The 22,973-nt window shown below is 36.9% G+C and overlaps 1 protein-coding gene across 5 annotated transcripts in view; it reads left to right on the forward strand.

Annotated features, from left to right (window-relative positions):
- Positions 1-2: 2 nt before the first annotated feature.
- The window catches only part of CHRDL1 (chordin-like 1), a 121,655-nt gene continuing 98,684 nt past the window's right edge, over positions 3-22,973 (forward strand). For 3 of the 5 annotated variants that reach the window (XM_011984506.1, XM_011984508.1, XM_011984510.1), the window contains exons 1-2: positions 3-230; positions 3,727-3,854. In XM_011984506.1, the coding sequence (XP_011839896.1) occupies positions 3,761-3,854 (94 nt within the window). In that variant the 5' untranslated portion in view covers positions 3-230; positions 3,727-3,760. Of the gene's footprint in view, positions 286-3,726; positions 3,855-22,973 lie in introns of all 5 variants that reach the window. The other 2 variants (XM_011984507.1, XM_011984509.1) reach the window with 1 other exon arrangement.

The following is a 22,973-nucleotide window of genomic DNA, read 5'->3' on the forward strand; positions in this document are numbered from 1 at the left end:
GGCCGCGGCGCCCGCGCCTTGGCTCTGCCCCCGGGAGCCAAGCAAGCCGCTGCTCCCTCGTGGTGTGAGGGCGGTGATGTTTTTCCTCCCACCCACTTTTGAGTTCCCCCTCCCCCCTCGCGCGCACTCTAGCTCTCGCCACAACCTGCGAGCCCCAGACCTCGGACGAGAGCGCCCCGGGGAGCTCGGAGCGCGTGCACGCGTGGCAGACGGAGGAGGCCAGTGCCCAGGTTAGTGAGCAGTGCCCGGCGCCCGCTTCCCTCACCTTTTCCAGCCTTTGCACAGGTGGGTTGCCTTCTCTTAGCCGGAGCCGTCCCTGGAAGTTTCCCCAGGGTGCCCCAAATTCCCCTGCCACCCCAGCCGGTTCTATGGTCCAGCAGCTACCAACCTGGATGGAGGTGGGGCCCAAGGCTTCTGACCAAAGCAAGTTGGGGGTCTCTGAATTCGAACTCACAGCTCGTCCCTCCCCACTCGGCCTGCATTTCTCTCTGCTCTGACGCTTTGAGAGGTCACTTGGGTACTCCACCCTGAGCTACCCAAGGGGCTCTGCAGTCCCTTTAATCACTGCCTGTGTTCCTGAGCCTGTTTTCTCATTTTGCTGATGAATATGTGGTAAAGTTAATGTAACAGAGTAGATGGGCGAAAGGCTCCCTATCCTGTGCTCTGGCCATCTGCCTCATTTTTTGGCCCTGACTACGGGGGTCAGAATTTGAGACACTAGGCTCTGAAAGCAACGTGGTATATTGCCAGAGCATAGGGCCCGGAAAGGCTGCTTTCCAGTCCCTCCCAGCCCTACCACTAAAGATATTTGAGTTCTCTGTGTCCCCCCAGTGCCCATTTTGAAGGTGAAGTTGTGTGGAATGAAATGAAATGATAGAAAGGTGTTTTGCAAGCCAAATGCGAGGCATTGTTTGGCAGTCATAAGCAGCAATGAAGGCATTTCCTCCAACAAGAGATACCCTGGGTTAAAACTGCCATTTTCAGTGGCAACACACCACCAGTTAACCGAACTTTTCTTGCTGGGTGGTAGAGTGGGGAGAGGATTTCAGCTGATGGACAAGGGCCTGAGACTCCAGTGTCTGTCTTATTGTTTGTCGGAAAGAAAATTGCTACCCTAGGGGCTGTCCCACAGATGATGGTCAATGTGAGATTACAAGGTCAGTCAAGCCTCTCGGGAGGATTAAAGAGACACTGTGGGGCGTGAAGAACTGGCTGACATGTGTTCATCCCTTATCCTTCCTGTGGGTATGTCTCTTTGCTTCTGTTCTACCCAGGAGACCTGTTCTGAAAGTGGGCTCCTGACACTTGATGGCCCAGATTGGCTTGCAGTCACAACTGGGCGAGGAGCAGCTGATCCCTTTGCTTAACGCAAATGAACAATGTGAATGCTTGTTTCATGGAAGCACCTTAATAAATACCTTTCTTTTGGTACTTGATACATTTCTTTATCTTGTAAAACACAGGAATTGTCCCATCCCACCTCCACTGCCAGTGTTAGTTGCAGGGTTTTGGTTTTTTTGTTGTTGTTGCTTTCTTGTTGGGTCCTGGATCCCCTGAAACATGTCAATGGCTATATGTCTAAGTAACCTGTAAAAGAGCCAGTGCGAGTTCAATGGCACAACAGCCTGTGTGAAGCAGACAGAGAGTTAATGCAGAAATAACTCCAGTTAACTGGGTCAAAGTATAATTTGAAAAATTAAGGACAGTTTGGCTCTTTGCAAGAATAAGAGTCGGCTAAGTTTGCTGAGCAGTGCTTGCTTCTGTTTACTGCTGCAGTCCCAACACATGTTTTGAACCACCCCCTTCCCCAAAAGAAAAAGCTGAAGAGATAGAGAGAAATTGAACAGTGAGGAGATCTGGGGAGGGAACTCTTCTTGGTTCATATTTCTGCACAGAATACAAAGGCAGGACTTCAGAATCTTGTAAATCAAAAGTGAATATTTATAAAGCGATTCATTTTCTGATGTTCTCCATCACAGCCTGGGAGGCCACACAGATGACAGGAACGCCAAAAGAGATTAATTGCTCTCTAGTTACCAACTTTTTTATTTGCTTATAATATTAGTTGGGACCTAAGAAAGGCAAAAAAATCTATGAGCTGCTTTCTTGCCAACTTGAGTTAGGAAGCAATGCTACTGTTCACCGAATCGCCCAACCATTGTACAAGAAAAGCAGCCCTGTTGATTCTTGCATGGGGAGACCCTAAAACCGTGGTTTCAGAAACACCCACTGAAATCCAAAGTGGTTAAAAATCTTTCTCTTTCAGAGGCTTGGGGAATAAACGTATTAGAGTAGGCTCAGGAAGAACCTCACTGAGGTGGGTAACTGTGTTAAATTGTTAATGAAAATGTTTTGTTTCAAAGAAACGTGGTAGCCCTCAAGGGACAGTGACATTCTGAGTGATTGAAAGTGGGCCACAAACTCACAGAGGGGACCAAGACATCAGAACTCAGGACTTTGGATGGGTAGGAACATGTCCTAAGAGAATTTGGTTCTTTAAGGAGCAGGGAGGAGGTAAAGAAAGAAGGCAGACAGTGCTGCAAATTTTGCCTGATAGCACAAATTACTCTATCATCAGTTCTTCCTTGGTTATGCATTCATGATTTGAAACCGTGGATTTTGAATGACCCAGGCAACTTCATAGCATTTAAATAGGAGCTGTGCACCTACTTCAGAGCCCAAACATATTCAGCTCTCCAAAATGATCGTTTTGCATTCCTTCAAGTTCTTTATGTGCAATATTTAGTTTGGACTCTCTGAAAAAGATCAATGAGTTCATTTCCCATTCAGATTGAATCTGGTGTTTTTAGAACATTTCAATATTTTCAGATCACCCATTGGAAGAATTTTGCAAACTCTAAAGTCTGTGGAAATGACCCATGACTAGATATGAGCTACTGCAAACTTTCTGTGTTCCAAGGTTGAAAAGGTTTAAGATTTCTACTCCTTATACTGGGAATGCCAATCTCATGTTTTGAAGAACTGCAGTTGTTTTAGTGGTTTTTTGCATGGTGGTGCAAGGTAAACAAATTATCTATTTAATTTGCCAAATTTCCCCCAAAAATGGCCCATTTGAAATCTCCATTTTACCATGGACTTGATGGGGGAGGAATATGTCTGAAACATTTTAAGCAATGAAACTTTTCAGGTGTTTAATTGCATCCATTTGCTAATTACATCTATCTTTTCCAACATTAGCTGCCAAACCAAAGATCCTTGTAGATCTCATAGAGGACAGACAAGAAACTGATCAATTTGTACTTCATTCCTAAAGGATTAATGGTAAAAGTAGTCTTGAAGCTAAGATTAGTTAACTTTCATTTCAGAAATTGCTTGGTCTCATGCCTGTTACTTTTACCTTGTTTGCTAAAATAACCGCTTTTGCAAATTAAAGTTTCCCTTTTCTCCCAAAAAAATTTCTTGAGAAATCAACTTTAATTCCCTTAGAAAGGAAGATTTCAAAATTTATTTTCATTTTCCTATGACTTGCCTGTAAGGACTTAGCCTCAGCTTTGGATAGGAATGCACCCTCTTTCACTTGAATTTTCGCCCACAAGCTTTGCAAGACAGGAGAGGCAAGTCCTTTATCTTGTGCAGGCAAACAATACTTACACTTATGTAAATTCTCTGGCATTATTTTTTCTAGCAGGTTAGAAGCCTGAGCATCAGTGACCTCTATCAGTTCCAGATCTGTGTTAAGTCTTTTTTCTGCTTTCTTCCCAACAGCTTGAAGGTTCTGTCACCTTTTGCAGTGGCCCAAATGAGTAAAAAGTGGAAAATGGGAGGCATGAAATACATCTTTTCCTTGTTGTTCTTTCTTTTCCTAGAAGGAGGCAAAACAGAGCAAGTAAAACGTAAGTGTCTTGCATTTGGAAAATAATACACTTTTCATAATGTCTTTGAAAATGTGGCTATAATCTGTAGCAATTGTGATTTAGCCCAAATGTGGCTGTGCCATTATTCTAAGAGAAGAAAGTGAATGTTACTGGTTTATGCATGAATTGATAAAAGAATGAGAGCTTTGAATCAGGCCAACTAAATTTGGGGCTGTTTTTCTGATTATCATGTAGTCTTTGTCTCATAGAACATATGACACATTAGCTTATTTTCTCTTTCCTGTTGTAAACTATACAAATCTCATTACATTTTACGTAACTCTAGAAATATCTGACAGATGAGCTGGAATTTTCCCAAATTTCAGACTCTTCAGCAAAGGCTTTCAGTTTATGAAAAATAATGACACAGAAAAAAAAAAAAAGAAAAAGAAAAAGAAAAGCAGTCTCTGCCTATTCCCTTACGCTGAAAAATGAAGAAGGACGAAACCTTCCTATGAACTGGGCTCAGATGAAAAATCCTTTGAGGAAATTGAGATTCCAGGGACCGTTAGCAAATTGGATGCCATTTATTGAAAAGAACATCCCTGCAAAGCCAGGGAATATTTCTAGAAAGTCAGCGATCCGTGTAATGGGCTAACACATTGGAGAAAGCAGAGAGTGGCAGGAAGTGGGGGCGGGGGGATAATTAACCCTCCTTGCTGCCACGTTTAGGAGATTTATCAGTTACCGTCGACATCTCCGTTCTTGCTGCCTTTGCACAGTGTGGGTCTTACCTTCTTTGGGCCACTTGCAGCCACCTCTGAGGTAGATACTTGCTCTAAATTTGAAGGAAAAGCCTAAGCTCTAGTTCTCCTTTTTGACAGCATCAAAAGAAGCACAAAGTGGAATTGGTCCAAGAGGGGCATTCTCTGCTCCACTGAACTTATTCATGAGAAGGAGCTGTGAAAATATTCATGGTAGGAACTGAAGCAGCATCTGAAGCCCATCACTTAAACCTTTATCTCTTTTATCACATAAGTTAAATAGATCAGGCAGAAGGCTTGCTGACAAGGAGAACAGTGCCAAGCCTATTCCATCCTTAAGTGTGTTTCTGTCCCACTACAATTTTCATAGTAAATGTCGCCTTCTTCCTGGGAGAAGTAGTGTTTAATAGTGTTTTTGATTAGGCTTTTGAGCATAAGCGGTCTATGGTGATATCTAGTATGATTGGGACACAAAAGGAAGTTTAGTGGGGCATGATCTCAGCAAGGAAGCTTGGATCAGCCTTTACTCTTGTATCCCTCAAATTGCATCCTTCTTCTACCGCTTGAATATGGTTCATCTCAGAATCCTCCTCTTCTAGAAGCCCTCCTTGATTTAAGTGGATGTGACAGAAGCATCCATGCATTGTCAGCTCAGCTCACAATTAGCTGGGCTTAGGGATGAAAAATTACTCAATAAGTACAATGTACATTATTTGGGTGATGGTTACACTAAAAGTCCAGACTTTATATCCATGTAACAGTATATCCATGTAACAAAACTGCACTTGTACCCCTTAAATTTATACAAAATAATCTTCCTGTCTTAGAGAGAAACTTCCCTTATAGCCTGTTAATGATGACCTCATGGGGAAAGCTTGTAACTCTCAGAAGACCATCTCTTATGGAAAGCCTTTCATATTTATGAAGAGTTGAATAATATTGTCCATGAAACTTAGACAAAGAAAGATGTGACTTAAAAAAAAATTACAAACCCAAATCTACCACTTTCTAATATTTCCTTGTGCAGATGAATTTGTTCCAAGCCCTTTTGATATTCAATTGGTGCCAAATTGATTATGTAACAGATGGCCTAGGGCACCAGATCTGGTCCAGTGTTTCAGGCTTATTGTCAGATGATGAGGCTAAGGTCATGGTCCTTCCCTTAATGAGCCACTGAGCATCATTATTTGTGTCCACGCCCAAGCTAACTGTTCTGAAGACATGCAAAATCATCTGTGCTAAAGGGAAAACCTCAAAGTATATGTCCTATGCATGTTGCCTTGATATATGCATGCACATACACAAACACACACAATATGCATGCACAGAGATTTATATTGCAGCTCTAACAGTGAGAAGTTAGAAGCAGTGGAAATGTCAGTTCATAGATAAATAGTTACAAAAATGATCCAGGTAATGTAATGTAATGCTACCATTAAAAACACTGTTTATTGAAAATTTGGCGGCCCTGAGAAATGCTTGTTAACTTATTTTTAAGTTTCTTAAATTATAAAATTAATGTGTATGCTTATTATGCAAAACAACATGAAAGCATCTGAGCTTCATATGGAACATGTATCCCTAAACTCCCATTCCACTCTCCTGGGATAACCATTATTAGTGGTTTGCTGTGTGTTCTTCCAAACTACTTTCTTTGTTTTATAAAATTATACATACATGTCTGTACAAGTTTTTGTTTTACAAAAATAGGATATTATATACACTTTTCTGTGACTTGCTTTTGCTCAATAATGTGTGTAGGACATCCTTCCATGTCAATACATTGCGATATAATAGTGCCGCATTCTTTCTAATGCCTGCATAGTTTGCAGTTGCGTAAGTTTGCACTGGGTTGTTTAACTAGTCTATATTTGTAGATACTGAGGTTGTTTCCGGTTTTTGCTATTAAAAGTAAGGCATTTATGAACATCTTTAGGCACTTATTCAAGTATTTGTGAGAAATAGTCGAAGTGCATGTTCAGTTTTAATCTTGATAAGTACTGCCAAATTGCCTTTCATATAAGTTGTATTAATTTATGCTCCCACCATCTACGTATGAAAGTACATTTCTAATTCCTTCACCAAGATTATAATCAATCTTTATATTTCGGGGCCATTTTAATAGGACAAATAATCTGTCAGTTTTTCTTGGTACTTTTCTGTTTCTACAGCATCTTTTCAACTATGTATTAGTTCAATTTTATTTCTTCAGTGTATTGTCTATTTTTTAGTTTGGTTGCTTGTGATATTTATTTGTTAAAAACTTATTAACCTTTTATATTTTAAATATTATTTTTGATATGCCGCTTGTTTTAATTTTTAAGTTGTATCTTTCCCATATAGAAGTTTTAAAATTTTGTGTAGTCAGACCTGTCATTCATTTTCTGTATGGCTTCTGGATTTCTTATTCCTAGGAAGGTCTTTCTCACCCTGTATTTTTATATTTTCTTCTACTGCTGCCATAATTTTATGTTTTACCCATAGTTCTCTATTCCATCTGAAATTTATATTCCCGTATGGTATGCAATGGGGAACTAATTTTTTTTAAATCTCCGGATGGTAGGTTTATGAATGTTATTTTTGCTCACTTTTATGCTTCTGTCTATTCCAAAATTTCCACAATTGGCAAGTTTCACTTTTAAAACAGGAGAAAAGCTCTTTTTAAAGTAAAAGTACATCTTATTTCCCATATTTTTACTGTGCAATTCTAGAGACAAGTTGGTATGGGAGTAGATGAAGAAATAGAGGGGTTTTCTACAATTAAAAAGGAAAGCAACTGGAAAAACTTCAGAAAATGGGTAAGAGTAGGTATGGGTCATAAACTCTTCATGTCTCTCCTTGTCTGACACCATTTTACCAAAAGAAGGCAAAGTTTTTTATCTTGCAGGGGCTGGTTAGAATATAAGCTTTTAGGTCAAGAATTGGGCTTTGTAGCCTGTTTGCTCTCCTATTTGGGGCATCAGGGTGGAATGACGGGGGATGCCATTATGATCAAAGATGCTCACTCAATTGATTCAGAAATCTGAAGATGTGGAAAAAATGCTTTGTTTGTGGAAAGCTCATCACAAGGAATGGTGAAGGTGGGTGCTGCCACTTGCTGGTGGCTAATTAGCCATAGTTACAATTTCTCTTACAAGAGGCAAGACAGGCTCAGGAAACCCGAAAATACTGATAGTGCGTTGCAATGGATGAATGAGCCATTTGTTGCTTACATAAAAGTTTGTTACTGTTCAGCATCAGCAAGGTTTGAGGTCTTTAGCTGGGAAAAGGTCCTTCTGTATAACTCCATTATGCTCTGTTGTTAAAGTTGTAGTCAATGAGGCCAGGAAACTCTTTTGAAGTTCAAAGGAGCGTAACATTCACAGCATAATATTCATGCAAATATGGGACAAATGGGCTGAAGAGTTTGCCCCTTTGGCAGATCTAACTTAGGTAATGAACTATTGATCAAAGTGAGGTTGAAGAATTGAGTTGTTAAGAATATTCAATTATGTATTTCTAATAGACCAGCCTGTGCCAAGTCTGGCAAAGGTTCTGGAGAGAGAAATTGTTCATGTATTTCATGGAGTCCACTCCTGCTTTACAAGGTGAGTTAACTGGATCTTCAAGGAACCAGATTATCACTTATTTTTCTCCTCAAGAGAAAAGCTTCCAACATTCAGATTTGGCTAAAACTGGGCCTCTGGACTTCTCAGGAAAGGCAAGCCACCAAAACATTGAAGGGAAGGAAGAAGATACTTAGAAAGTTTGAAACATGTGAAGCCCACTTAGAACTTCTCTGTCTATTGTGAGAGCCAGCCAGGAAGGTGTGAGTTTTCCTGCTCCAGATTCTCCCTTGGACATTTGAGGTGATTGTTGAACAAGCAAATGAGTGGACCTGTTCACATCTTAGAAGTTTAATTAAGTGGAAGTAGAAGAAAGGAATACTTAAAATTAGATAGCTTAATGCTTTTCAAAGTGTACTCTTAATTCTTTTTTATTTTGGTGAGGGGGCAGTAGGTTTTGTAATGGAGGCTCTGTAGTTAGCCTAGATCCAATCCCCAGCTCCTTGACTTACTTATGTACCTTGGGAATGTTACCTAACCTCTCCAGCTTTAGTTTTCTTATCAGTACAGTGAGGGAAATAATAGCATAATGAGCATGAGCATTGTCATTTGAAGAAGAAACGAGATTGTGTACACCAAATGCTTTGCATAGTGGCTGACACATAGTAAGTTTTTCGTAAGTGGTTGCTATTAGAGCAACTCTCTTACAAGTCAAAGATATTATCCCCTTAATTTTAAGGTGAGAAACTTGAAACTCAATGAGGTCAAGTGACTTTGTACAAGGACAAGCAGAAAGGCCCAGCCATAGCTAGAACCAAAACCCGGGTCTCCAAATTAAGTGTTCTGTTCACTATGCCTATCTGCCTCCTGGAATTCTTTGAGAAAGTCAGTTCATTGTCTTGAATAGAAGCCCAGTCCTTTATACATGGCAGCCACTTAATACATAAGAGATGACCGAAGTAAATAAATGAAGATTTTCTAACCCAAATTCCTAAGAGGGGTAGTATACTATTTGGGAATTAAAAGACTGAGACAAGGACTAAAAAAATTTTCAGGAACCTACATTAGCTAAACCAAAGGAAAATTGTGAGGAAGGTTAAAAGTATGTGCCTCTATGTCTATGCTTCTTATATTTCCCTGACTTCTCAGTAGGATTGGAATGTTTTCGTAGCTTAATGGAACGAGGACTATGCTTAAAGTCAAGAGACCTGGTTTCTGGTCAGTCTTCCATTGTTTGTCGTGTGGTATTGGTTGAGTCATTCGTGTTCTTTGAAGTAAAGATTCACTACTTACAAATTGAAAAGAATTATTGACTTCTGGACTGAAAACTAGAGAATAGTATAGGGGCTGGGGAGATGGAACAAGGGAAACAAAAGCCCTGGTTTTGTGCACTTGGAGCAAACCATATGGATGTTTAATATTGTCACAAGGTAATTGCAAAGAATATTTTATCCATTTAAGATTTGTAGCCTGTCCGCTTCTAGAAAGATTAGATACACATTAGAGATGAAAGAATAGGAGCAAGATAATGTTTTTAAAGATGAAATAAAATAGAGGCCATCTGAAGAAAATAGAAATAATAGATGTTTTTAACATTTGGTTTAGTAGATTATAGCATTTATAATGTAAATTTGGCTTATGCCTCCCAAAAGGATGAAAAGAGAAACTTTGGGTTTGTTGTCAAGAGAAAATTTACAGTTTCATCTACAGAGATTATTCCCACCTCTAACCCACTCAAGCAGTATTGATCATGGGATGTTTGAATAAGGTACATTCTGGGTATCCTTGGTTTCATAGAAAATAGAATTGTCTGTTTGGCGTTTCTTTACTGACCCTCTGTAAAGGAAGAAGGCAAATATTATAATTCAATAAAGGACTTTCTATAAGCATAAGGAAATGCATTCCAGGTACTTTCCCTTTGAATGATCTAAATTGGAGGATAGAACATGGAAATGTTAAATAGATGTTTAACACGTCTACTAGACTGGATTGTCAACTATCAGATGCCCTAAGCAAGCTTTCTATTAACATGATTTGTTTCTGATTTTAAAATAGATGCTCATTGTTAAACATTCAAAAGGTGCATAAAAGTATAAGGAACACAAAAATGAGCAGTAATCACAATGTGTATGGATAACCATAGTTAATTGATACATATACTTGTAATCTTTTTTTCTAAGCTCAGTTATACAAACATATTAGTTTACAAAACTGAAGCACTTTTTAAACAGGATGGATCAGGGTTTGTTTATTTATTTATATAAATTTAGGGGGTACAAGTGCGGTTTTGTTACAAGGATATTTTGCGTAGTGGTGAAGTCTGAACTTTCAGTGTAGCCATCACCTGAATTGTGTACATTGTATCCAACAGGTAATTCCTCATTCCCCACACTTCTCCTACCTCCCACCTTTCCACATCTCCAGTGTCTATTTTTTCCAAAATGTATGTCCATATATACACATTATTTAGCTTCCACTTGTAAGTGAGAACATGCAGTATTTGGCTTTTTGTTTTTGAGTTGTTTCACTTAAGGTCAATTCACAATGGGAGTCTCTAAAATGCACCTGTAGTGAAGAGATATCCCATGATGTCTGTAAGTGAAAGCTGGGTGGTTTAGATACCAGTTGCAGGATATACATATTTGATTCTATTGTGAAAAGTTCAAGAGCTCAACTTTTATTCTTTACCAAAGGGAACAAAAGTATTCCTGATCAAACAGAAAGTCTCCCCTCACAGAGATTTGCACTGCTACAGTGCTGATAGGAAGAACAATTTGATTTTTTGAACAGGCATTTTTATTTTTACCCAAAGTCCTAAGTCATATGACACGGAAGAGATGATATTTGTCTGAAAAAATATTAAGGTCAGATTTCACCAGCTTAGCAGCCTTTCTGTAAAAGGATCTCCTTTTGATGGGTTTGCCCACCTGCTAATAGGAAAGTGAAATAACCACAAAGCAAGTAGTGAGAGGGCCATGCTGTGGGAGGCCCAGGCAGGTGAATCACAAGGTCAGGAGTTCGAGACCAGCCTGGCCAACATGGTGAAACCCCGTCTCTACTAAAAATACAAAAATAATTAGCTGGGTGGGTGCCTGTAATCTCAGCTACTCGGGAGGTTAAGGCAGGAGAATCACTTGAACCCAGCAGGCGGAGGTTGCAGTGAGCCGAGATTGTGCCTCTGCACTCCAGTGGGTGACAGAGCAAGACTCCATCTCAAACAAAAAAACATAAAATACTCAATATATAATTTTGGGCAGGAGATCCAGCAAGAAGGAAAAAGATAATTAACTTCTGAATGAAGGAAAAAGCTGCATACACAGGATGGAGAATTTTGCTGCTTCGTTACTTTCTTCTTCTCTGGTGTCCGCAGACTGGAAATGAAGTCTTAAAGTCCTGAGAAAATATGACACAGAGTCTTCAACTCTAGAAATCCAATTGTCAGAGAAATAAGAAACGTTTTCCCCTTAACTACTATATCTTGCCCTTCCTACATTCTACTTCAAGTTTGATAAGTGACAGAAGAGAAGCACTTATGCCTTTATTTTTTCTTCACTCTTCTGGTAGCCTTTTTAAGAAATAAATAATTTAAAAGGAGTTTGTTTACTTGATGTGTCCACTCATATAATGAATAGCAGAGATTCATCTTTTTTTCCACTGACCACGTGTTATAATAGAATAAATATTGTTGTAATACTTACATGACAATGTGTCTACAGTAATAGCTCTTATCAAAAACAGTTCTTGGGAATTTTTTCTTGATTTTGGACTGGTGATGAAGTTACTGACCTTTGCCTAATCCTGGGAGCTGGTCAGTAATGATTGGCAAAACATTGATGGCATAGTGACACGTATCTGTTGTTGTTTACTTTTTTGTCATCATTGTTCCTATTAACAGGGGCCCCTAAAGTAGCAGAAATAGCCACCTCTAATTAGGGCAAGCTGATACATTTGAAAAATAGCTGTGATGTTGCAGGTTGAAGGTCCATCTCACATGTTGGAATTCCTTTGGGACCAAATTTTACTCTCAGACACCATTAGTTAGCAGTAAGTCATGCATCCTCCAGTTTCTATCTCTCTGTTATTGGCAAGTGATCACCTTAATTTTCTTGCATGTATCTCCTGGAAGCTGGCGAGGCATCCTTATTTCAATAAAATGAGCTGATTTGTGCTTTTTGTCCAAGATGATATACTGGAGTTTTATGTATTATTGATTGTACTGCATAACTCACTAAATTATCTCCTGGGTAATGTCAACAACTTTTTAAAATTTCAAACTTATAAGCATGTACTGAAATTGACTTTATCATAGTTTCTCAAATTTAGTGATTGTCCAATGTGTTCATGGTGAAATTAGTATAATTGTGCTAACCACTCAGTATTGGACAACCATGCTCAAACTTGTCTTAAAAATTATGGTGTTCCAGCACTTTTGGAGGCCAAGGTGGGCAGATCACCTGAGGTCGGGCGTGGTGGCAGGCGCCTGTAACCCCATCTACTCGGGAGGCTGAGGCAGGAGAATTGCTTGAACCCAGGAAGCAGAGGTTGCAGTGAATAAAGATCGTGCTATTGCACTCCAGCCTGGGCAACAAGAGCAAAACCCCATCTCAAAAAAAAAAAAAAAAAAAAAAAAAAAAAATTATAGTGTTTACTTTTTTGATGTGCTATAAAAATATGAGTGTCAGTAATTGCAGAAGCATTGTTTAATAGCACTAATGGCATTACTGTTCAGCTCCTTGTCTGCCTTCAGTTCCTAAATTTGCTCCTTCCAGGAGCTGTAGGTTTCTGTCTGGGTCATAATTAGCCAAATCCCATGTTGCTGAGATAATAAGACCAATACAGTTGATGAAATACCATTATGTTTTCATTTTAGATCAGGTTTCTATCAGCACTTAGTGTTTCAGTAAGATATTTGCATCCTCAAGAAGCATAGTTTGGAAGACACTGGTATGTGGGACAAATGCTACGTGAACAAATGAGGAAAGTGCTGTTAGGTTTAAAGAGAATGAAAAATAACTTTTAGCTGGGGTAATCTTGTCTTCCCATCAAGATTTCAAAGCCCTTAAAAGCATGAGCACTATTTTATGCATTATGTATTGTCACTGATATAAATACAAAAATGCAAAATAGTCTCTGCCAGCTGCACTATTTTATATAGTCTTTGTTGAGTATTACTTGACTTCACTACAAACAACATTGATTTTTAAAAGGTGATCGAAGCTGTATTAAAAAGGTATAGTGGAGAAATAATTTGAGAAAAGGTTAGTAAAGAATATGTGGAAGCTTTTTACTTTCCAAGTTCTAAAAACAGTGACCTGCACCTTACCAACTACGTAGCAAGAGAGGCAGAATTCTGTAAAGGTTATAGTCCTTGGTTCTAAAGCTACAAGATACAGGTTTGAATTATATTTCCATACCTTGATTAGTCATGTCAACTTGGGTAAGTTACCAAACCTCTCTGTGCCATTGATTCCTCAGTGGTAAAATGGGGCCAATAATGAGACCTACCTTGTAGGGTTGTTGTAAGAATTTAGTGAATTCAGATATGTGCAACCCTTAGAGCAGATCCTGCCTCATAGGAAATGCCCAACAAATATAACTTGTTTTTATTATTGTTATCACCATTCTCATTTGGTTCTATATTTTTCTTGCACTTGGTTCCCTGGCTGCTTTTTACACTTATCATCTACCTCCTAGCCTTTGAGCCAAATTAGGGGCAGAAAATTCAGATGGCTCAGCTTTCAAACTTTGTCTAATAATACTCCTTAGAGGCTGAATTTGGGGAAGGTGTAATCTATTGACTGAAATCAGTTATTTCGGTTATCTGTGGTTTTCAAGAATAATGGTGAACTCACATATATTGAAGCGATCCATTTAATAGTATCAGTGAAATAATCTATCTTAAAGACTTTTTAGAGAATAGATAGCAACTTGGCTAAAAGTTACATATTAAGAATACCTTCCTCATCACATCAATATATACTGTCCTTTTGGAAGCAGACTTTCCTGCAAGTCAGAATCTTAAACAGTTTGGAAGAGAGTTTTGGAAATGTGGAAATGTGCAAATGCACTTGAAACCCACATTTGTATAGCTTGTTTTATTTTAGTGCTTGAGTAGTCTTTTCAGTGGTCTTTATCTTTTATTATCCCCTTTCTTCTTTATCAGGTAAGAAAAGGGTAGATTTTTCAACCATGCAGAACATATAGCTGATAGAAAAACTTATTCAGTTTCATATTTTAAATAGGTAAATATTATGTCAATCTCTGAGCTAATCCAAGCAAGAAAAATAATTCAGAATCAAATGCATAATATACAGGTTATAGCTTACTCTGCAAAATGGATTTAAATCTACAAAGTAACTTTTAGCTTACCTCCATTCAAGTTTTAGTTGCCCCAGACCCATGTAAGTATGAATATTTATGCTAGCCTAGTAATGCCATTTGAAGGAGCCACCTTGTAGGATTTGCTTCCACATGTATACTCAGATTCTTTCTGAAATGTTGAAGTAAGTTGTATATGTGAAAAGCAAATCACTTAAATGTTTGTCAGTGAGACTACACATTTATTGTACAGAAACAGTAACTCTCATCTCACCGAAATGGTAGAGAAAGATGCCTTATTTAGATGTTAGTCTTGGGAAATTCATAATCATCTCTCGTCAGTTAAATATGCTGGGATTATTAACATATTTAAAATATTTCTTACCATGTCCTTGAATGTTGTGGAGCAGAAGTTTAAAAAGTATTGCTAAGACTTGACTGAAAAACACTCAAATTCTGCCTTAAAAGTATGTTCTGTTTTCTTTCAACTAATAAATATTTTGAGCACCTACTTTTAGCCCACAAATAGAGATTAATATAACAATGTTGACAATGATGATAGTATCATAAAAGGGGAAATAAAAATGGTTACTAAAATGAATATATATTCAACCTTGCTGATAAGAAAAAGAAAGAAATATTGGTTCGATTTTCCCTTACTTACCAAGTTGCCAAAACTTTAAACAGTCCGTTGCTGGGCAGTCTCACTCACTGCTAATGGGAAAGTAAATTACTGCAGCTTTTCTGGAAGGTAGTCTGGTAATGTAAATAAAAATTTTGAAAGTACTCAAAACATTTGACCCAAGAAATCTACTTCTAAGATTTTGCATTAAGAAAATACCTAATGTTGCAAACAGAACTTTATATATAAGGATCTTTGTCATAATTTATTTAATGGAAAGAAATGGAAACAACCCAGTGTTCCAAGATAGGGGATTGGTTAATAAATTGTGGTTCAGCTGTGTATTGGTTTAGAACTATGTAATTAGTCAGGAAGTATGGGGAAACTATTTAATGTCACAGGAATGTTCTGATATGTTAATTTATAATGTAGCTTATAAAATGTATATAATGTATGCTGTTAATTTTGTAATAAAACCTTTATACACATAACACATGGGAAAAAAAAATCAGAAAGAGCTTCCTGTTTCCAGTCTGATACATAGTGATCTTGGAGGTTGCTATTCCTGTTGTCACAAGAAAAAAAAACTGAATGAACTGAAAATCAACAATAGATGCAGTAAGATGGGAAATAGAAATAAAAGGTATACAGACTGGGAAGGAAAAAACAGCATTACCTTTGTTCATAGATGACATGTTTTTCTGCGTAGAAAATCCCAGTGGATCAACAACAATGACAAACACACTCCTGTAACTAAGAGGTGATTATAGCAAGGTTGAAGTATACAAGGTTAATATAAAAGTCAATTGCTGTTCTGTCTACCAGCAATTAACAAGTGGAATTTGAAATAAAAAATACAATATTATTTCTATAAAGACTCCTTAAAATGAAACAGGCGTAAATCCAACAAGATATGTACAATATCTATATGATGAAAGCTATAAAACTCTGATGAAAGAAATAAAAAACTAAGTAGAATGGAGAGATACTCCATGTTTGTGGTTAGGAAGACTCGATATTGCCAAGATGTCAGTTTTTCCCAACTTGATGAATAGATTCCATACAATATCAGTAAAAATGCCAGCAAGTTATTTTGTGGATATCAACAAACAGACTCTAAAGTGTATATGGTAAGGCAAAACCCAGAACAGCCAACACAATATTAAAGAAGAACAAAGTCACTACCCAACTTCAAGACTTACTATTCAAACTATGGTAATCAAAGTTATGAGTTATTGGCAAAGTAATAGAAAAATAGATCAAGGGAATGTAATAGAGAGCCCAGAAATAGACCCAAATAAACATCATCAACTGATCTTTAACAAAGTAATTAAATGGAGAAAAACAGTCTTTTCAATAAGTGGTGCTGGAACAACTGGGCATCCACATCCAAAATATAAATAAATCTGGACATGGATTTCACACCCTTCACCAACATTTACTTAAAATAGAACACAAACATGAGTGTCAAATGCAAAACTAAAAAACTCTTAGAAGATAATATAAGAGAAAAATTTAGGTAACCTTGGATTTGGCAATGACTTACTTTTTTAACTTTTAGTTTAGGTTCAGGAGTACATGTGCAGGTTTGTTAATACAGACAAATGTGTGTCACGGGGGGTTGGTGTACAGACAATTTTGTCCCCCAAATACTAAGCATAGTACTCAATAGGTATTTTATCTAATCCTCTCTCTCCTCCCACCTTCATGCTTCAAGTAGGTCCTAGTGTCTGTTGTTACCCTCTTTTTGCCCATTGGTTCTCATTATTTAGCTGTCACTTATAAGTGAGAACATGCAGTATTTGGTTTTGTGTTCCTGCATTAGTTTGCTAAGGATAATGGCCTTCAGCTTCATCCATGTTCTTGCAAAGGACATGACCTCATTCTTTTTTATAGCCTCATAGTATTCCATTTGTGTATATGTGCACATTTTATTTATCCAGTCTACTGTTGATGGACATTCAGGTTGATTCCATGTCTTTGGTATTGTGAATAGTGTTGCAGTGAACATATGCACGCATGTGTCTTTATGGTAGAATGATTTATATTCCTTTGGGTGTATACCCAATAATGGGATTGTTTGGTCAAATGGTAGTTCTGTTTTTAGGTCTTTGAGGAATCACCACACCGCTTTCCACAATGGTTGAACTATTTTACATTCTCTCCAGCAGTGTATAACCTTCCCTTTTCTCCATAACCTTGCCAGCATCTGTTATTTTTTGACTTTTTAGTAATAGCCATTCTGATGGGTGTGAGATGGTATCTAATGATGAGTTTGATTTGCATTTCTCTAATGATCAGTGATACTGAGCATATTTTCATGTGCTTGTTGACTACATGTGTGTCTTTTGAAAAGTGTCTGTTCGTGTCCTTTGTCTACTTTTTAATGAGGTTATTTATTTTCTACTTGTAAGTTTGTTTAAGTTGCTTACAGATTCTTGATATTAGACCTTCATCAGATGCATAGTTTGCAAATATTTTCTCCCATTCTGTAGGCTATTTACTCTGTGGATGCTTTCTTTTGCTGTGCAGATGCTCTTTAGTTAGATTAGATTCCACTTGTCAATTTTTACTTTTGTTGCAGCTGCTTCTGGCATCTTTGTCATGAAATCTTTGCCAGTTCCTTCTTCTAGAATGGCATTTCCTAGGTTATCTTCCAGGGTTTTTGTAGTTTTAGGTTTTACATTTAAGTCTTTAACCCATCTTGAGTTGACTTTTTGTATGTGGTTTAAGGAAGGGGTCTAGTTTCAATCTTCTGCATATGGCAAGCCAGTTATCCTAACACCATGTATTGAATAGGGATTCCTTTCTGCATTGCTTGTTTTTGTTGACTTTGTTGAAGATCAGATGGTTGTAGGTATGTGACATTATTTCTGGGCTCCTTATTCTGTTCTAGGTGATTACTTTTTAGATACAACACCAAAGGTTCTATCCAAGAAAGAAAGAGTTGATAAATTTGACTTCGTGAAAATTAAAAATTTCTGCTCTGCAAACGACACTGTCAAGAAAATAAAAAACCACAGACTAGGAAAAATATTTGCAAGGGACATATCTGATAAAGGACTGTTATCCAAAATATACAAAGAACTCTTAAAACTCAACAATAAGAACACAAACAGCTCTATTTAAAAATGGACCAGAGACCTTAGCAGACACCTCACCCAAGAATGTATACAGATGACAAATGAGCTTATGAAAAGATGCTCCACATCATATGTCATCAGGGAAATGCAAATTAAAATAAGAGTGAGATACCGCTACACACCTATTATTATAGAATTGCCAAAATCCAGAACACTGACGACACCAAATGCTGGTGAGGATGTGGAGCAACAGGAATTTTCAGTCATTGCTGATGAGAATGCAAAATGGTACAGCCACTTTGGATGACTGTTTGGAAGTTTCTTACAAAACTAAACTAAACATACTTTTACCATATGATCCAGCAGTTTCACTCCTTGATATTTACATCCCAAATTTTAAAATGTATGTCTCACAAAAACCTGCACATAGATGTTTATAACAGCTTTATTTGTAATTACCAAAACTTGGAAGCAGCCAGTATGTCCTTCAGTAGGTGAATGGATGAATAAACTTTGGTAAATGCAAGCACTAGAATATTATTCAGCACCAAAAAGAAATGAGCTATCAAGCTGTGAAGAAACATGGAGGAAATGTAAATGCATATTACTAAGTGAAAGAAGTCAATCTGAAAAGGCTACATACTGTATGATTGCAACTATATGACATTCTGGAATAGGTAAAACTGTGGAGACAATGAAAAGATCAGTGGTTGACAGGGGTTAGGCAAGAGAGAGGAATGAATAGGCAGAACACAGAATATTTTTAGGGTAGTAAAATTGCTCTCTTTGGTACTATAATAGTGGATACATGTCATTATATATTTGTCCAAACCCATAGAATGTACAATACCAAAGGTGAACCTTAATGTAAATTGTGGACTTTGAGTGATAATGATGTGTCAGTGTAGGTTCGTTAGTGGAAACAGTTGTACCTTTCTGGCAGGGGATATTGATAATTGGGGACACTATGCATGTGTGGCGTGGTAACGGGGTATATGGGAAATCTCTGTACCTTCCTCCCAATTCTGTGAACATAAGACTGCTCTAAAAAATTAAGTATTAATTTAACATATAAAAATACATAAATACATTTAAAATATTTATACAATACTTTCCCACCCCCCACAGTTTATGGCTACATCAAATTTCTCTTCAGCAACTGCAAGCAAAGAAAGAAAGGAGTGAAATATTTAAGTTGTTGGAACAAAAAGGCTATCAATCTGGAATTCTGTATTCAGAGAATTTATCTTTCAAAAATAAATGATAAATAAAGACTTTCTCAGACAAAAAGTGAGAGAATTTGTCACCAGTAGACCTTCCTTGCAGGAACTATTAACAAAAATTCTTCATAAAGAAGAAAAATGTCGTAGGTCAGAAACTTGGATCTACTTAAAGAAAGGAAGAACATTAGCAAAATAATAAGTGAAATAAAATCTTTTTCTTAATTGATATAATAAAGAACAGTTAGTTCAAAATAAAAATAGCAGTGGTGTCTTACATGTCTGTAGCTTATGGGAAAGTGGAATGAGTGACAGGTGTAATAAGGAATGGAAGGGAGGAATTGAGAAAATTCTGTTAGAACACACCTATGCTACACATGCAGTGGTATAGTGTTATCTAAAAGTAAAAGTGGACTTGGATTAATGTAAATGTATATTGTAAACTCTAGGGCAGCCACTAAAAACTTCCTTAAACAAAGTGTAACTGATATACTAAGAGAAGAGAGAAAATGGAATAATATAAAATGTTCAGTTAAAACCAGAGACGACAGAAAAAGAAAGGAAAACAAAAAAAAGTAATAAAAAAACTAGGGCAATGAATAGAAAGTCATTGCAAATACGGTCAGTATTAAACTAGCAAATCAATAGTAACTTTAAATGTGAATGGTCTATATAAACCAATTAAAAGACAGAGACTGTCAGGGGATTTAAAATCCCCAGAATCCAACTATGTGTTGTCTATAAGAGACCACTTTATTTTTATAAATATTTCTAATAAATTTTATTGTGTACATTTAAGGTATACAACATGATGTTGTGAGATACATATACATAAAAATTGTAACTATAGTGAAACAAATTAGTGTATTTATTCATCTTACATAGTATCCATTTTCCCCCACAAGAGCAGTTATAATCATATTAATTGAACAATTTGTCCCTTCAAGTCAAATTCATCAGTTGTGATGGGTCAGATTCCTCAATTGTGACCAACCATTGAAGGTGAAATTCAAATTTTATTTTTTTAGTGGTTTTATTTTTGAGAAAATTTTTATTTCACCTCTCCCAATGGATAGACATTTATTTCAAGATACACTGCATCCTCTTATTGTCAATACTTCAAACCTACCAGCTACTGACATCTTGAAACAGCATAATTTGCTTATCCATGACTCCTGAAAGTTCCTCATGTCACCAACCCTTATATGACACCAATGTAAAGATGGCTGTTTGTGGAAACGTGCTCACCACATTGCCAAGTGTCTTGGGTCTCCTTTTGAAAAGAATATTTTTTTCACAAAAGCCAACATATCCCCGAAAATGCAGCTTCGTCTTCTATTGGTATGGTCTGTGGAAGTCACAGAGGCTAGAATTTCGGTCCATATTATGGTTGATAACTAACAATTTCTGTTGCAAAGTATGCAAGCATTACTTTGAACTGCATCTGATGAAACTTGGTGGTCTAGGCCATTACTTGCAGATTGCCAAATCCTATTTTAGGAACAATGCTTTCAATTCCCTTTTATTACATGTCTCAGAACAATATCCTGTTAACTAATATGATGGTTCATTTTACTGTATATATGAGAAAAATTTCGTGTTAAACAATATATTTTGACTTTTGGTTTTAGTATGTTTTAGTACAAATATCCAGGGACAAATTCTTCAGTTGAATACATCCAAGAGGCACATTGTTCAGTTGATCTGCTATAATCTAAGCATTTAGCAAAAATTCTGAATACAGTACACTATCATTAGCTATGGTTCTCATGTTGCACATTAGATCTTTAAGACTTGTTCATCCTGTATATCTGCTACATTGTATTTTGTGACCTGTATCTCCCATTTCCACCCCTCTACACCAATCATAGTCACCACTGTTTTATTCTGTATCTCTGTGAAGTTGACCTTAAAAAAAAGATACCACATAAAAGTGGGATCATGTGATATTTTTCTTTGTGTGTCTGGCTTATTTCACTTAGTGTAATGTATACCAAAGAATATTTTCAGCTATACAAAAGAGATCCTGTTATTGCCATAAGATGGATTGACTTGGAGGACATTATGCTAATGAAAGAAACCTAGTTTAAATATAAAGACACAGATGGGTTAAAAGTAAAAGGATGGAAAAATATGTACTGTGCTAGCTCTAATCAAGAGAAAGCTGGAGTTGTCATATTAATTTCAGACAAAGAAGACTTTAGGACAAGGAAAATTATCCTGGAAAAATGAGGGGCATTACATATTAATAAAGGGGTATATTCCTCAAGAAAACATAACAGTCCTTAATGTGTTTGCACTTAACAAAGCATCAAAATATGTGAGGCAAAAACTGATAGAAATGCAAGGAGAAATACAAACTATTATAGCTGGAGGCTTCTATACCCCTTTATTAGTAATTTATAGATCCATCAGGTGAAAATCAGTAAGGATGTAGTTCAATTTAATCATCAGTCAACCAGATTTAACTGACGTCTGTAGAACACTCCATCCAACAACATGAGAATATACATTCTTCTCAAGATCACATGGAACATTCACCAAAATAGACCATATTCTGGGTCATAAAGCATACCTTGTGAAACACAAAATAATAGAAATCATATAATGTATACCTCCACGCCATACTGGAATTAAACTAGAAATCAGTAACAGAAACCTGTACAATTCCAAATTATTTAAAGATTAAAAACCACACTTCTAAATAATACATGGGTCAAAGAAGAAGTCTCAAGAGAAATTTTTAAATATTTTGAGCTAAAAGAAAATGGAAATACAACTTATCAAAATTTGCAAGCTGCAGCAAATGCAGTGCTTAGAAGGAAATATATAGCAAGGAATTAATATATTAAAAGTGGAAAGATTTAAACAATAATACAGACTGCCACCTTGGGAAGCTAGAAAAAGAAGAATAAATCAAATCCAAACTAATCAATAGAAAATAAATGTTAATGGCTGCAAAAATACAGTTAGATAGAATGAATAAGATGTAGTATTTGGTAGCACAATGGGGTGCTTTTATGGATTGTGACATTGGTCATTTCTAAACTTTTTGCCTAAACCAGAATCACAAAGATATTCTCCTTGTGTGTTAGAAGTTTTAAAGAATTAGGTTTTAAAGTCTATAATCCATCTTGAGTTTATTTTTATATATAGTATGTGATGTGGATTAAGGTTCATTTTAGTTTATGTTTTGTATATTACTATCCAAATATTTTGGCAGCATTTGTTGAAAGTATTATCCCTTTTCCATTGAATTCCCTTTACACCTTTGTTGAAAATCAATAATTGACCACATGTGGGTAGTTTTTGAATCTATTTTATTCTGTTGATCCATTTGTCTAACATTTTGCCAACACCACGTTGTCTTGAAAACGTCAGTCTGTTGTTGTTGTTTTTGCTTTTGAGACAGAATCTTGCTCTGTTGCCCAGGCTGGAGTGCAGTGGCACAATCTTGGCTCACTGCAACCTCTGCCTCTCAGGTTCAAGAGATTCTTGTGCCTCAGCCTCCTGAGTAGCTATGATTACAGGCGTGTGCCACCACGCCTGGCTAATTTTTGTATTTTTAGTAGAAACAGAGTTTCACCAGGTTGGCCAGGCTAGTGT

Source organism: Mandrillus leucophaeus, unplaced genomic scaffold, assembly GCF_000951045.1.
Source record: "Mandrillus leucophaeus isolate KB7577 unplaced genomic scaffold, Mleu.le_1.0 Scaffold269, whole genome shotgun sequence".
NCBI classification, from domain to species: domain Eukaryota; kingdom Metazoa; phylum Chordata; class Mammalia; order Primates; family Cercopithecidae; genus Mandrillus; species Mandrillus leucophaeus.